The following is a 15,696-nucleotide window of genomic DNA, read 5'->3' on the forward strand; positions in this document are numbered from 1 at the left end:
CCCCTTCAACACTGTGCAGATGCACCGCCACCACCACCACCACCGGCTGCTGCTGGAGAGGAAAGCCCTGTTGTGAAAGCGTGCGAGGGTTCTGTTGAAGAGCCTGAGGGGTCCACCGGAGGCAAGCAGAATGTGCTCCTCAAGCAGCTGCTGCAGAACTGTCCCTCAGCTGAAACCCACAAGCCACTGGCCGGAGACCTCCCTGAGGTAACTGCCCAGGGTGGACAACAAGCCCACTCCACATGAATAAAATTTTGCTCGCAGTTTTGCACATGCAACATTGCAGCCACTTCGCAGCCCTTTGTATGCATAGAATTTTGTGAAACAAGATTCAGAAGTTCTGATCTTTCCCAGCAAAACTCAGTTATGAATCGCCATGTGGCAGGAATTGTCCAAACGCGTGTTGGCAACCTGCCTGCTTTTTTTTCATAACTGAGTGCTATATTTAGATATTACAGTTGATCCCCTTTATAAGAGGGACGCACCAGGGAGCAGTTCTTGTCCCTTACACAAGGTGCCCCTTATAAGCAGGATACAATGTTCTTATTTCCTACATCGTCTTTATACCTATTTATCTTGTACATCAGTGTCTCTTATAAAGGCAGTGATTCCACTCCTGCGCCAACTGCGCCAAAGTGCGCCAAATTGTATTTACTGCGCCATCCTGATAATATCGACAAAATTTGCGCCAAACTGCGCCAAAGTCTCGGGTTTGGGGGCGTCTATCACCGGCAATCGCACCGCCGGCGCGTCAGAACATGTGCAGCTCGATCTTGGGGCTGCCAATAAAGTCGCAATCATGGACCAAGAATTATTCCGCTGAATAAATAGCGCTCGCGCGCGCGTTCCGAGTAAGCCACGATGCCATGCACGGTGCCGACGCAGCTTCTGTTCTGCAAGTTGGCTCGACAGCAAAACGCGCTCTCCGCAGAGGCGCGTGACGTCTAGGCCTATCGGTAGCGAGAAAGTGCGACGGCGATTCATCGGCGGACGTCGTCTGTTCCAGATACGCTGCTGATAGCTCGTTTCAAGCGTCGCACGGCACGTAAGGAAAGCAATGTTCAGTAATAACTACATGAGTGCCACTAAAATGTCTGTCACTTCTGTTTCCGGACATCGCGGAATGAAATCTGGGATCGCTCGCAGTAGATATATGGGACAATATGTAATTTTCCTTGCTTCGCGTTTATGGAAGAGCACGCGAACGGTGGAAACGCGTTGACACTTTTCCTCAGATATACTTTATCCATGGATCTTCATCCAGAACAGCTTTTTCGTAATTCCTTCCGCCAGCACGTCCGAGTTTGTAATCACTCTGCGGTAAATACCCCCTAAAAGGCCCTGCCCTTTCGAGCTCCTCAGTGCTAGTGTTCCGAATCGAATTCGTTGCTTGCTTTTTTAAAAATGTCATCTCATTAGTAAAATCATATCTCCTGGTCGGAGCAGCCGCAAATGCGCAGCTGTCAGTAGCGGGCCCGTCGCTGACGGCACACAGTGAAGCGGCTACGCCATGTTACACGTCCACCCCTCGCTTTCGGGGGTCAATAGCTGACGGTTAAAAAAAACTCAGTTTCGCTTAAGGGCAAAGCAATGAATGCGATACCAAAAAATTTTATTGTGAAACGACATAAGACTAGCAGCTAACTCTTTTGGATCCGATCTCGCGTAACTCAACAAAACGCTGGTTTAAGGGAATATGGCCCCTCCAGGAACCGAAGCGTTTTCTTGCTCTGAGTTTTCTAAACGCGAAGTAAGCGTTGAGAGGACAGCAAGTTTACGAGCCGTCTCCTGATGCCTCGAGATAGCGCGCGCGCAAGCGACTGCGCCCTTCGAACGATGTGGTTCCCCCTCCCCCCCCCCCTTACGAAAGACGGGCGGGGCGTTTCCTCTCTGGTTGATGAGCAATCGATGGCAGGCCCGCACGCGGGAAGATGTTATCTCATGCGCTGTCCGTGCGGCGGAGACAGACGGCCGGCTAGTTTAATCTCCGCTTCAGCCGCGTTGGTCGCCAGCGCTCGCGAGCTTTTACCCACGGCTAGAATGCGCGTGGCGATGTTATTATTTTGGACTTTATACGGAAAATTACGGCAACGGCGACGGCGAAAATCCGCCGAGAGTGTCCCTATAATTGCTATCGCAAGGTCAATGTACGGGGCAGATTTTGCGCCCCCCCCCCCCTCTTAGGTGATTAGGGGGGGGAGCGGCCCCCCCCCCCCCTCTTGCGCATGCCTATGCTCCTGAGATGATTTTTTCCATGAGATTTGCAATGAATCGAAATATTTGTAGCCTTCATAAGAGCCCCATAATAATACTCAGGTGCTTGAATGTTAATGCAATGTGCTTCTGTATTGCACACCAGGATATAAAATTCGTTGCTCCAAAGTGCTCTCAGATGCAAAATTATCTGCTCCAAAGTGCTCCAACATGAAAATTTTGCTGCTCCAAAGTGCTCCAAAACGGAAATTTTGCTGCGCCAAAAATTGCTCCAAATCAGAAGTCCTCGGTAGCATCACTGTAAAGGTGTTCTATAAAAAAAGAAGAATTGTAAAACCACTTTCTAATCTGCCTTACCTTTAACAATGCAAACTGGCTTGGCTTTTGCCTACAGCAATCGAACTCTCTGCTGTGTCTTGCGAGTGCAAAAAATTGCTGTTACGGGAATCTGCATGTTTGTGAACGCTGAACAGCAGTTATCAGCGCAAGAGAGTTGTGGATGTTGCTAATTCAGTGTAGGCCTTCATGTGAGTAGTCCACCACTGGCATCAGTGTACAAATTGCTGTAGCAACAGGCAATCGGAGGCACATGCCTAGCCAATTTCATCAGACCGACCTTTATCATAATTTTTTTTTTCTTTTTTCTGTTCAGTGTTTTCCAGTGCCACTTTCATATGCAAGGAGGGCGGGAAAGAAAAAGCAAAAAGCATGCAGCCAGCATTCAGCGGCGAGAAAAACTTCTTTGCTGAGCTAGAGTAATGAAATTTGGCAGGCATACTTAGAAGTGCCTTGAATAGTGAAATATGCGGTTTCGTTATGATACCTTGAGTAGTTTTCAAATTTCAGTATGCTACATGATCTGATTATTCAGTCAGCTTGTGGGAGGAGGCCTAGCACTGTAACAAAACATGCCAGGAAGCTGCAACTGGTTTTGATCTTTGCTCAAAAGAAGACTACAGGGGATGACACTTTCAAAAATTTCTTACATTTTTATGTATATATATAGAGAACATCATGATCACCTTCAAATTTTGTCAGAAAGCTTGTCATGCACAAATCATTTTGTAGAATAAAAACTAGTCCATGAACATGATATAGAAGACTGTCATACCCACAAGAAGACTTCAGGGATTAAAGAAAAGGAAACTGGATCAAAATCGGTCCACTCATTCCTGTGCTACCTTTTGCACAAGCGATGCTAAATGTCCAAAACACGCTTCTGAGAAAATAGCTCTCAAAGTTTTTGGACTAGTTCATCTTTGTCAAAATGCACCAGCATTGGTGTTCTTGCCAGCAGGCAACCTTATGGGCCTCCTCTACTTTTTAATTTGTCAGGGTTTGGGAAGTTTATTAGCCTCTTATCATTTGCTGCAGACGCTTTTACGCAGCCCCCTGAAGTGAAAGTGCTCCAGGATGCATGTCAACATAGGACATGCTGAACGATATTGGTACTTTAGCGGCCGCGAAACGTGTCATGAGGCCGCCTAAATTGTGGGGTATTGGTTCGGCAAAGTTTTGCTATCACCTCTGTCAACTACTAACGCCTAAAGAATAACTTTCATGTACGAAAAACCGCACCCACACCGCAGAGCCGACGCCTTCGCGGCAGTCCAAAGCTAATGGCGACATTGCACCTAACTATACCGCAGATTCATTTTCTCACATTATTAGACAATAGACAGTTATAGCTTAGCGTTAGCGTGATAGCGGGGGTTAAGGGAATAGCGTTATCGTGCCGCAAACGTTCCTTCCCAAGCTGTGACAGCGGTGTCACTGGTGCATGCGTTAAAAAAAGTGAAAAAAAAAAACTGACAATGCTCGCCTGTATCTCCGCACACAGCAATATTACTATTTTTTTAGTAACAATAAAAGTAAATAGAACCACGCAGCACAAGCGAAAATTTTTATGTTGCAGACTTGTTTACACCGATAGTCTAGTTAGGTCTAGGAACGTTCGAAATTGGGAGCGATCTCAAAAACTACGCCGAGTTATGCGTAGTACTCGGTCGTCGAAGCCATCTGAAGGCAAGCGAAGCCAATTTACATAGTCGTTTGCTAAAGACGTGGACCCGTCCACATCAAGCTAAATTCAGTTCGAAGCGGGCGTCCAAAACCGCCGCCATGTTCTACGTTAAAGGGACTGTCTATCGTCCTTCATCACCTTTCTCTTTTGTGTCGCAAAAGAATGCGTACTGTGCGTACCGTCTGAAGTGTCCAACCTCGCAGCGGCTTCTCTGGAAAGCGAGTAAAAATTTTTAAAACAGAATTTTATATCTACGTTATGTCATCATCAATTGGTGTAGGGACACCTGCAACACTGGTTACTGCACGCGCTGACAGTCTTTGTGCCAGTGAAAGTCGAGAGCTGTAACCTCATGCAGTTCTTGCAGGCTTCATTAGGTTTTGTTTCATAATAAAATAATTACCGTAATGGTCGTTTAGAGCTCGAAAGTTGTCAAATAAAGTACTATTACCACAATTTCTCCAGCTATGTTTAGTTAGTTCTGAAAACCACCACTGTCGAGCAGAAAACTTTAGTTTGTTCCAGCAACACTGGCACGCCAACGAACTGTAGTTGCTGTAGTGGTTCCACTCATGCCAAACGTGCAACTAAAACGAACATGAGACGTGCTTGACAGAAGAAGAGAAAGTCCCTGCTGTTTTTCTGTTATGCTTAGGTGTTTTTTGTTGCATATGCGACATGACAGCCAATACAAATGCCCTGCGCGCGTGGCTTGTGTTTCTGCGCCGTAGGCAGGCAGGTGAACACATCGCCGCCAGCGCCAGCGGGCCAATGGTTGCCTCTTTTGAACGCGTGAAAAAAAAAAGCAAAAATTACTCTCTGACTCAAAGGAAAGCTGCCAAGAGTTTGTAAAATACAATTTTAAGGTATACCTAATTGTTTTCAAGCAAAATAAGTCTATCTGCGAGTTATTTTCTCCTACGAATAGATTGAACCACATCGCTGTTGGGTGACGCTAGCGGTCATACTTTCACGACTTTCAGAGCCAAATTAAAAATATAATTTCTTTTTTTATTGGCCAAAAGCATGCTCGTTGCCGCCGATGTGACAAACAATCTTCTCATTTTCACCTCAATCAAAAAATTTTTTCTGATCAGTAGACAGTCCCTTTAACCACACTAATGCTAAATCTGAAAAATAGCGTGCTTACGTTATGGTGTACGGTAAACGTTACGGGTCGTTTAGCTTACAGTGCATGCGCATTTTGATCCCGCTACTCCGCAAAACTCAAACGCTGTTTGGGTCTCGTGCATGTGCAGTGACCTTGATGCTATTTCTTTGGGGCCCCTGTTCAAAAACTCCCTGATAAGAGTAAATAAATATGAATTACGCACCAAAAGCGATAATTTGTGTGTTGCGGAATTGTTTACTCCTATTGTGAGAAACTCTATGCACCTATCTTCTTGTTAGGGCCTAGGAACGTTCAAAATGGGATGCGATATAACAGCTACGCCAGGTTATCCGTAGTACTCGGACGTTGAAGCTGCCTGAAGGCAAGCGAAGCCATTTTACACAGTCATTTGCTACGAAAGAAGTGAATCCGTCCACATCAATGCTAAATTCAGTTCGAGGCATGCGTCCAAAACCGCCGCCTTGTTTTACGTTAACCACACAAACACTTTCTGGAAAAGAAAAAAAGCATGCGTACGATAAACGCTACGGATCGTTTAGCGTACTGCGCATGCGCATTTCGATCCCGCTATTCCGCTAAGGCCGCTGAACTATAACTGTTGGGGACATTAGACGCCCGTTTTATCAAAACGGGACCAAGAAGGCGCGCGCACAAAGCTCGCGTCTCGGTGGAGCGGCGCAAGAGCAAGCGTCGGCAGATCGTCTCTGGTCTCCGAAAGCTGGTGAAGCGGCACTCTCGCATCACCCGATAAGTAGTAAGGTTTTTGACGCTAAAGCACTGTGGTTTACATTGCTGTCGCTTTATTATACCATTCCGGCAAGGGATGACACAGATGCATCGACAATCCAGTCGGTACGCCTCTATCTAGTCATCGGCTCTCCGGATCAACGTGATACCGTGCCCCGTTTTCATCCGTACGAAGCTAAAAAGACTTGCACATTGCCTCCCGTACACGCGTCACCTTTCGAACAGTGCCGATTCGCTTGCTTATGGTCGCGGTGTGATCAACACAGAAGCTGCGGAGACGATGTCGCGAAAAAAGGCCTAGCCGACGAACACTCCGCTAGTAAACACAGCGGTCGTCGCCGGGGCAACAGCCAATAGGAAAGCGCCTCTCAACGGTGTCGCGCACTGCGCCAATAGGAGCGCCGTGTACATTGCAAGGTTCGTGAGAGCACCTCAGATTTTTTGTTTGCGTTTTTTCTGTGCGAGTGAGTGAGTGAACAACTTTATTGAACGATCCGGCAAAACAAGGAGAGGGGAATGGGGTGGTGGAGACTCTTGCGTGCATGCGAGCCTCTCAGCCACGAAGGGAGCCCCTCGCGCTGCGAGGGTGGCATGTCACGTGCAGTAGGCAGCGCGTCAGTCTCATAATCTGAAGGTCGTGAGTTCTGTGCGATCATCGTAAAATGGTGGTGAAAAACGTTATTTCTTGCTTAAAAGAACTTTGTGGTGGGCGGGTTGGTGTATGTTCATGCCCCCTGCCTCTTGGCACCTAAGAAGTTCGCAGCAGCGGGAGGCTGCTTTCTCCAGCACCAGGCCGGATCCCCATCGTAAGCAATAAGGGAGGGAACACAAAGGCTCGAACTTTGAGCTTTTTAACGGCGCTGAGATGGCGGTGCTCGATGGCGGGAAAGACTAGGTAGGGCGCCGTGAAGTTTGGTGTCTTTGCGCGATTTTGAGCTTCCTTTTCACTGAATACGCATACAAAACAAATCGTTCTGGGACACTTACAATGTGTTTTAAGCGGAATCGTTTTGATACTGCATAGTTAAGGTGTTGCAGATGCCGAAATGATGATTTTCCAAAAACTGATTTTCAGCACGATTTTCGCGATTTGATACTCGCGTGGCCAAACCCGATATGCACGAAAATGCACGCGACAGCAACGAGCGATGCTATGAGCGACGAAATGAGCCATTCGCGCGACGTGTTACGTGGTCGTTATAGCACAGTTGCTCTGTTTTTTAATTTTGGAATCCGTCGCTCGTCGCCCGAAAGTGCTGTGCTCAAGCATCCAATAGCGAAACGCCGGAAAAAGATGCATCAGTGACGTACTGCTGGTTGCCGCCACTTGCTTATCGACGCACACCAAAAACAACGTTCATCAACATGGGAAACGGCGACGAACGCAACGTTGACGTTGAACGCGAACGTGTGTAACTGGACCTCAGGGACAGGATCAAACTACAAGTCCCATGCCGTCTGTGACGCGTCTTGGCGGCACATACTAGCAGCAGTGATGGGATCGAAAAATACTGCAAAACAATGATAGACATTTTATGTACCATTATGCAACAAAACAACGTATTTTACCTTGCATACCGCTAACAACGGGCCACTTTTGATACGAATAAACGCCCTCATGCCAGCAACAGTGGAGATCGCTCGCCAACGCCATCGCGTGAATGGGGTTTGCCCATGCAAGCGACTGCTTGCGCAAAGGCTATCTCTGTCGCGTCGCTCGTCGCTGTCACGTATTACTATCGCATATATGGGGTTTGGCCTTTAGTGCAGGCACTGTTAGCCTTAGTGCCTGCACTAAGGTTAGCAGAACAAACAGGTGTACCAAGTGTTCACTGCACTGGCAATTTTTAAAATTCATTCATGCACCTGGAGCAGCTTGTACAGGCACAGGTACTAGTACCACTTGTACCTGCTGAACAAAAGAGCGTCGGGAAAGAAACGTGTTCATTTCCGCAGCAGGAATGTATTTTGTGGGATTGAAGTTGATCTCTACCTATACATCACTTAACTTATTTATTCTTAACACTTTATCACTTATCACTTAACTTATTGTCATATGGCAGCATTTTGCACTTTCTTTGGTCCGGGATATTTCATCAAAACTGTTGAAGAAGACCTGTAAATACATTGGAGAATATAGCAAGATTGCTTTGCTTAATAGAAATCCTGTTACTGAAGGTGCAGCGCATGAATGACCATTTCTTTAATGAGAGAAAGAAAATAATTGGCTTTGGAAGTGGTGCACTGTTTGAGCATAGTCGTACTTTTCGTTCAGATAGTTACAGTGTTCGTAACGTATGTGGGTTCTTATTTTTTTGCACTTCATAAGATCACTCCCAGTAGCCAGCCGGGGTGCAGGAAATCGGAGAATGGCCCTTCGGAGGCCGTCATGCAAGCTGCGCAACAGCCAGTTTTGTCGCGCCCCTCGAGTCCACCAAATGAGCAGAGCTCTGCGTCATCCGATCAAGCCACGACACCGGCTCTGGCAGAGACGGCGGAGAATGCCGAAGCGACAACACCGGCCACAACAGCGTCTGCATCAGAAACGCAGCCCTCGCAACCAGCAGTGTCGGTGGCCACCGGCCAAGCCCCAGGTGGAACGACGGCGACGACTCCTTCAGAAGGTGGCGACAAACCCGAGGAAACCAAAGTTCGCAAGCTTTCATATTTGGGTACGTGAAGCAGATCTGACCGCATTGTGTTTACCAGTGCTCACAGTTGGACAAGCAAAGGCACATTGTTCATCTGAGTATAACATTTACAAATCTTGTCACTGACTACCAACTGATAAAATTGATGTTTTGATCCATCATGTTGGCGACAGGTCGAAATGGCAGTTATTCAAGTGCACATAAACTGTTTCAGCGATGGCCTTTTTTCTTGTAATTTTTTGGGAACAATGTTCCCATACAGCAACCAGTGACAAGATCGATGACAAGATTTGTAATTGCTGTGCTACTATGCCAGATGGCTTTCCATCACACCCGTGACTACAGTGTTAATCTGACTGTGCATAAAAACAGCAAGTGTATGTCACCACTTTTAACCCTTTCCAGACGCCACCTATGAAGAACCGTCTGTAAATGCATTAAATCGATATTTTCTTTGTAGTGTGCACGTACTTCACAGGAGTACGGCCACTAGCGTGGGTTCGGACTTAGCGAGCCACAGGGCCGCGTTTGCCGTCGCCTCGCGTGAACTAGCGCGCCGCTGCACACGTACGTTCGAGCGCAAAGGCGACGAGCGCAACGCGGCAAGTACACAGTACTGCTCTCGAGATCCGCAACAGTTTATTGCCTGTGGCAACACCACAAAACGCCGTACAACGCCCGCTCCCAAAGGCGGCGGGAGAAGCAAAACAGGCTTCACCACGCCACGGGCGAAAATACAACACAAAGGGTGCCACTAGCACGTCTCCGCGGGCAACGGGCTCACGGCGACACGCCGCTGAGAGAAAACGGGTCTCTCGCGACTATGCTGCGTACTCTTACGATCTGAGACCACAGGGCCCGATCGCTCGAGTGAGGGCAAACTCCGTGCGCGTTGGCTTCGATAAGTACGGTTTCGGCGTAGTACGACCACGCGCGAATGCACCGCACCGCTCTTCAGCCTAGCGTTCGGAAAGAGGACAACGTAAGGTAAGCGCTCGCCGCTGATGTGGGGATTGAGGCTTGCCCGTCGCCATTGCGCTGGTTTTCGCCTATTTCTGCCATCTCCACGTCCGATCATGCCGTTCCTCTCCTCCGCCGTCTTACGGCGCTGGGCGAGCGGGGAGTGACGTTAACCTCCTCTCTCCCGGCGCCGGACCTCGACGGGGGGCGCTGCGCTCGAGTTTCGTGTCCCGCGAGACGTTTCGCGCAGCGAGGGAGAGACCCTCTCTGGACCTCGTAGGGTAAGCACATATTTTCTCTCCCGTCCGTCGGCTGCTCTTTTGGGCTCGCTCGGACGGAACTCGCTAACGGTGCCTTGCGCCAGCGGCGAGCGCTTACCTTAAGTTGTCCTCTTTCCGAACGCTAGGCTGAAGAGCGGTGCGGTGCATTCGCGCGTGGTCGTACTACGCCGAAACCGTACTTATTGAAGCCAACGCGCACGGAGTTTGCCCTCACTCGAGCGATCGGGCCCTGTGGTCGCAGATCGTAAGAGTACGCAGCATAGTCGCGAGAGACCCGTTTTCTCTCAGCGGCGTGTCGCCGTGAGCCCGTTGCCCGCGGAGACGTGCTAGTGGCACCCTTTGTGTTGTATTTTCGCCCGTGGCGTGGTGAAGCCTGTTTTGCTTCTCCTGCCGCCTTTGGGAGCGGGCGTTGTACGGCGTTTTGTGGTGTTGCCGCAGGCAATAAACTGTTGCGGATCTCGAGAGCAGTACTGTGTACTTGCCGCGTTGCGCTCGGCGCCTTTGCGCTCGAACGTACTTGTGCAGCGGCGCGCTAGTTCACGCGAGGCGACGGCAAATCCCCACATCTTTCAAGGCACTCACTATTCTCTTGCAACAAAAATAATGTCATAATTTGCTTATTTATATGTGTTATACAGTTAAACCTGCCCATAAAGAACCTCTATACAACGAATTCCTCTATACAGCATAGACCGCTTATAACGTAAGTCGCCGGAGTCTCGAATATCCGCACTATAAGCGGTACCGCGCTATAACCAAAACAACATTTTTGAAAGGTTGCACGTGTGCAAACATGACCAACGGGTAGGCGCGCGATTCCGACTATCGAGGCATGCGACTGGGACGTAAGTTTGCGTCTGCTTACATTTGGAAATGTTGAACGGTTAGCGTCCGCGGACCTGCGGTGCCGACATAACGAACGCGGAAAAAATGTGCCGTCATGGGAAGTCGCCGCGGAGCACACTGCGCGTGCGCTATGTCGAAAACGGTGGCGACCACAAACTCGAGTGGTTCACACGCACGCCCACATTTTCGTTAAAGATGTGAGTCACCCCTTCTAAATGCAACAACTGCAAAATGTTTCATTGACTCGGCACCAAACCGCAACTTCTGTAGTCCGCGGCCGTCGACATGGCAGCTAGCGCTCGTTAGGCCTAGCGTGCGCGTTGCAACTTGGCATGCTGCCGCGAGAAGCTTGCCCTAGGCAACACGGATATCGGGCGTAGAGAGATCGCACTCGCGAGCTAAACTGAGGGCATCACGCGTGAAACGCAGTTTCGATTCGCGGTCGGGAGAACACCCGCGGCAACTATCCTGAAAAAGTCTCTCAAGCTTGTAAGTCCGCCTGTTGGTGGCAAAGGCGAAAGCTCAATCGCGTCTCAAAGCATTGTTATTTGCGGGGGAATCGAGGTTGCACGCGCGATATCTGCGCTCTACAACGAAGCAACTATTTTCCCGAGGGAGACAAATAGCGGTAACGCGCTCTTGATGTGGACGTGGGCGCCGGTACGTAGCGGAGCGCGCATGTCATGCGGCCGGGGCAAAGCGCGCATGTCAAGGGGGCAAAGGCTTCTCCGTCGGCCACCGCAACCGCTCCCCCTCCTCACACCACGCACCCGCGCCGGGCTGCTGTCCCCCACCGCCATCCCCCCTTTTTTTCTCCCCCTGCTCCTTGTTCGTTCGTTCCGCGTCCCCTCCTCCTTCGTAACGCCGTCGCCGCTCTCTCCCCCGCCGGCGCATCTCCGCTGAGAAGCACGCTCGCTCCCTCGCATCTCTGAGAACGTTCCGGCAGCCGCATTATAACCGGTCTTTCATCTCGGGGGACTGCACAATAAGCGGCATGCTTATACATGGAGTTCTATAGGAGCGTAAACGGGAGTCAGAAAAAACCGCATTATAGCCGGTACTGCACTGTAAGCGGTTACGTTATAAGTGGTCTGAGCTGTATTACGAAGTTTTTCTATTCCCTGCCGTTGCTCTATAGAAGCACATGTGTTTGCGAACTCTATTTAACAAAGTGGCAGTGGGAGGCGCCCTTGATATAACGAATTTTCGCCGCCAACAACCTAGGGATATTGCCCCGAATTTTGTCATTTTGGCGCGAGCACGAGCCACGTGCATCTTCTGCGGTTGCCCCGCCGACGAGCGAAGTGGCGGCATCGCGCATGGTGCGCTCGAAGCCCCGTTGACTGCAAGCGCTCGTTTGTGTGTGCAGGTGTGCGCGAGGTGGGCAGGCGAGGCCTGCGTAGATGTCAGATTAGGCGCTGGTGGAAACCACAGTGACGACAACGGATCCTCGTAGGTCGACTCGTCACTGTCGTCACGCGCTTTGCAGTCCTGTACCGCGCCGCGTGTTTGCGAGACCGTGGCCTCTGAGCTTGGCTCTGGCAACACACCGTCGCGTTGCTGGAGCCAGTCTCAGAGCCCACGGCTAGACAATGGCGGAGCGGTGCTGTATTGACGTCCTAAGAACGTTCAGTATTGCCATCCCTCATAAACAAGCAAGAGAGCAAAATAATGCAGTTTTTTGCCACTAATTAAATGTTTTGGATGAGCTCTGCCTTCAGTCCTCCTTGTGTTTAATTTGTGCATTTCTCTTCCGAATTTTTATGCTGAAACTGGATATAACGAAAACCTGTTTGTCACAAATTTTTCAGGAATTTGTCAATTTCGTTACATCCAGGTTTAACTGTAGTAATCATTCCCAATTAAATTGTAATTAAATACCTGTTTATTCTGAAGTCATTCATGCCTGGTTTTTGCATAAATAGAATCAAATCTCAAGCTAGAAATGTAATGTGAATTCGTTTTCAGTTACAGCATAGATCGCTTATAACGTAAGTCGCCGGAGTCGCGAATAACCGCACTATAAGCGGTACCACACTATAACCAAAACAACATTTTTGAAACGTTGCACGTGTGCAAAAATTGGGGGACGCTTAAGCTTCGCCTTTAAGAGTTGAACGCGATAGCGATATCCTGCCCCTAGTGCGCACTTCGAACACTACGAGTGTTTAACAGAATGCGCGCAATAAGGTGTGTGCCTTATGTAATGGGTAGCATGCTTTAAACCAGGAGCAATTATGCGCGAGAAACTTTTTCGAAGCTGCGATGCACCCACTACGTGGTCTTAAGGGAATACGCTCAGTAACGTGTGTGCCTTTTGTAATGGGTGGCTGTCTTTAAACCACCAAGTCGTTATGATATTGACGTGGTGTGACGCCCGATGGCAATGTATGCTTGTACCACGCAATATTACTGTGATATTATATCTCGTACTGTACGTGACACCTGTATACAAGACGCGTATTTTTGGGAAGCATGAAAGTTACTTTCCGTGCAGCTCCAAGCAGAGGCGTGGCTGTGTGGTAGAACACCTGCTTGCCACGCAGATGGCCTGGGTTCGATTCTCACTCGGACCCAACATTTTTATTATTTATTTTATTTGAAGCTTTTTCGATTTTTCGGTCACGGACAAGATGATGATTTTTCGCTCACAACCAACGGTGCCGGCGCCGACGCCGACGGCGGAATTTCTGCGATACGAGCTCTTTAACGCTGTCGCGTTAAAACATAACCAACAGGTAGGTGCGCGATTCCGACTATCGAGGCATGCGACTGGGACGTAAGTTTGCGTCTGCTTACATTTGGAAATGTTGAACGGTTAGCGTCCGCGGACCTGCGGTGCCGGCATAACGAACGCGAAAAAGATGTGCCATCACAGGAAGTCGCCGCGGTAGCACACTGCGCCTGCACGATGTCGAAAACGGTGGCGACCACAAACCACCACTCGAGTATTTCACACGCACGCGCACATTTTCGTTAAAAATGTAAGACACCCCTTCTAAATTCAACAACTGCAAAATGTTTCACTGACTCGGCACCAAACCGCAACTTCTGTACCGCGGCCACCGACATGACAGCTAGCACTCGTTAGGCCTAGCGTGCGCGTTGCAACTTGGCATGCCGCCACGAGAAGCTTGCCCTAGGCAACACAGAGATCGGGCGTAGAAGAGATCGCACTCGCGAGCTAAACCGAGGGCATCACGCGTGAAATGTAGTTTCGGTTCGCGGTCGGGAGAACAGCCGCGGCAACTATTCTGAAAAAGTCTCTCAAGCTTGTAAGTCCGCCTGTTGGTGGCAAAGACGAAAGCTCAATCGCGTCTCAAAGCATTGTTACTTGCGGGGGAATCGAGGTTGCACGCGCGATATCTGCGCTCTACGACGAAGCAACTATTTTCCCGACGGAGACAAATTGCGGTAAGGCGCTTGATCTTGATGCGGACGCGGGCGCCCTACGTAGCGGAGCGCGCATGTCAAGCGGCCCGGGCAAAGCGCGCATGTCAAGGGGGCAAAGGCTTCTCCGTCGGCCACGCAACCGCTCCCCCTCCTCACACCACACACCTGCGCCGGGCTGCTTCCCCCACCGCCATCCCTTTTTTTTTTCTCCCCCTGCTCCTTTTTTGTTCAATCCGCGTCCCCTCCTCCTTCGTAACGCCGTCGCCGCTCTCTCCCCCGCTGGCGCATCTCCGCTGAGAAGCACTGAGAACGTTCCGGCAGCCGCATTATAACCGGTCTGTCATCTCGGGGGGACTGCACAATAAGCGGTATGCGTATACATGGAGTTCTATGGGAGGGTAAACGGGAGTCAGAAAAAACGCATTATAGCCGGTACTGCACTGTAAGCGGTTACGTTATAAGTGGTCTGAACTGTATATCAATTTTGAGCAAAGAAAAATGATACTTTAGACGTGGCTCGCGAGAAGTGGCACGTCGAACAACTCATCGAACGTGATGGTGCTTTCAGCAGAAGTAATCGTATGCAACAGTACAGTGTAAAGTGAAGTTACATGAAGACAAATTTATTATGCAGGAGGTTCAATTCATCCAAAGCTCAATGTATCTGGCTCTTTCTCAGCCACTAATCGATACAACTAACAAAAACAAGTGGTGTACACAATTGTGTACATAGCGTGTCAAAGGGTTAAGTAACACATAGATATGCTTTGCCATTACATATCAGTGCTAACGAGTGAAAGATTCATTATCAGCTCTGGTTTTCTGCAGCTTTTGCTGCAGACTATAAAGCACATTCAGCAAGTATGCTAGTCGTATATGACTCTCTGTTCATGTATTTCCTGAGCTGACTTAAAGGCCAACTCCAGCGATTTTTTGGCCATGTCAAAGTAATGGTGCTTTTATGTTCCTGAGACGCTCCTGTCACGGGCCCAATAGCAGAAATAGTACTCGGCAAATTGGAGAATAATTTTAAATAAGCAAAAAAGCGCAACACCGAAATCGAAACCCAACCGAGTGTACTGTCTACATATGACGTAGACGTTACGAACAAACCGGAAGTCGTGCAAGGCATGCCGGTCACGCCGGCGCAGAGTATGAAAACTGTGACAGCCGGGACAAGCAGGTGCACAGTGGAGAGGTGAGCACGCCGCACATCAGCTGTAATGTCTGCGACTGACAGTGCCACGTCTGATACTGACTGTCTCGGCCAGCACAGCAGACGCTTGCTGTAGCGGCCGAAGTTAGCGGTGCCCTCGGCTGCGTCACTTCCGCCGCCTTCCCAGTACTGACGTCACAGACGCAATGTTGCCAATAATTGTGGGAAGCCAGGAGGGCGTTTGCAGACAATCTTTAAAATTCATTTGCAAACAATCTGCGCATGTCTCAAGC

The 15,696-nt window shown here is 49.3% G+C and overlaps 1 protein-coding gene across 3 annotated transcripts in view; it reads left to right on the forward strand.

Moving 5' to 3' along the window:
* Window positions 1-15,696, forward strand: part of LOC119394232 (histone-lysine N-methyltransferase 2D) — a 128,120-nt gene that overhangs the window by 60,893 nt on the left and 51,531 nt on the right. For all 3 annotated transcript variants that reach the window (XM_049415716.1, XM_049415717.1, XM_037661519.2), the window contains exons 21-22: window positions 20-207; window positions 8,446-8,788. In XM_049415716.1, coding sequence (XP_049271673.1) covers window positions 20-207; window positions 8,446-8,788 — 531 coding nt within the window. The remainder of the gene's footprint in view (window positions 1-19; window positions 208-8,445; window positions 8,789-15,696) is intronic.

The sequence above is a fragment of the Rhipicephalus sanguineus genome, chromosome 5 (genome assembly GCF_013339695.2).
Source record: "Rhipicephalus sanguineus isolate Rsan-2018 chromosome 5, BIME_Rsan_1.4, whole genome shotgun sequence".
NCBI classification, from domain to species: domain Eukaryota; kingdom Metazoa; phylum Arthropoda; class Arachnida; order Ixodida; family Ixodidae; genus Rhipicephalus; species Rhipicephalus sanguineus.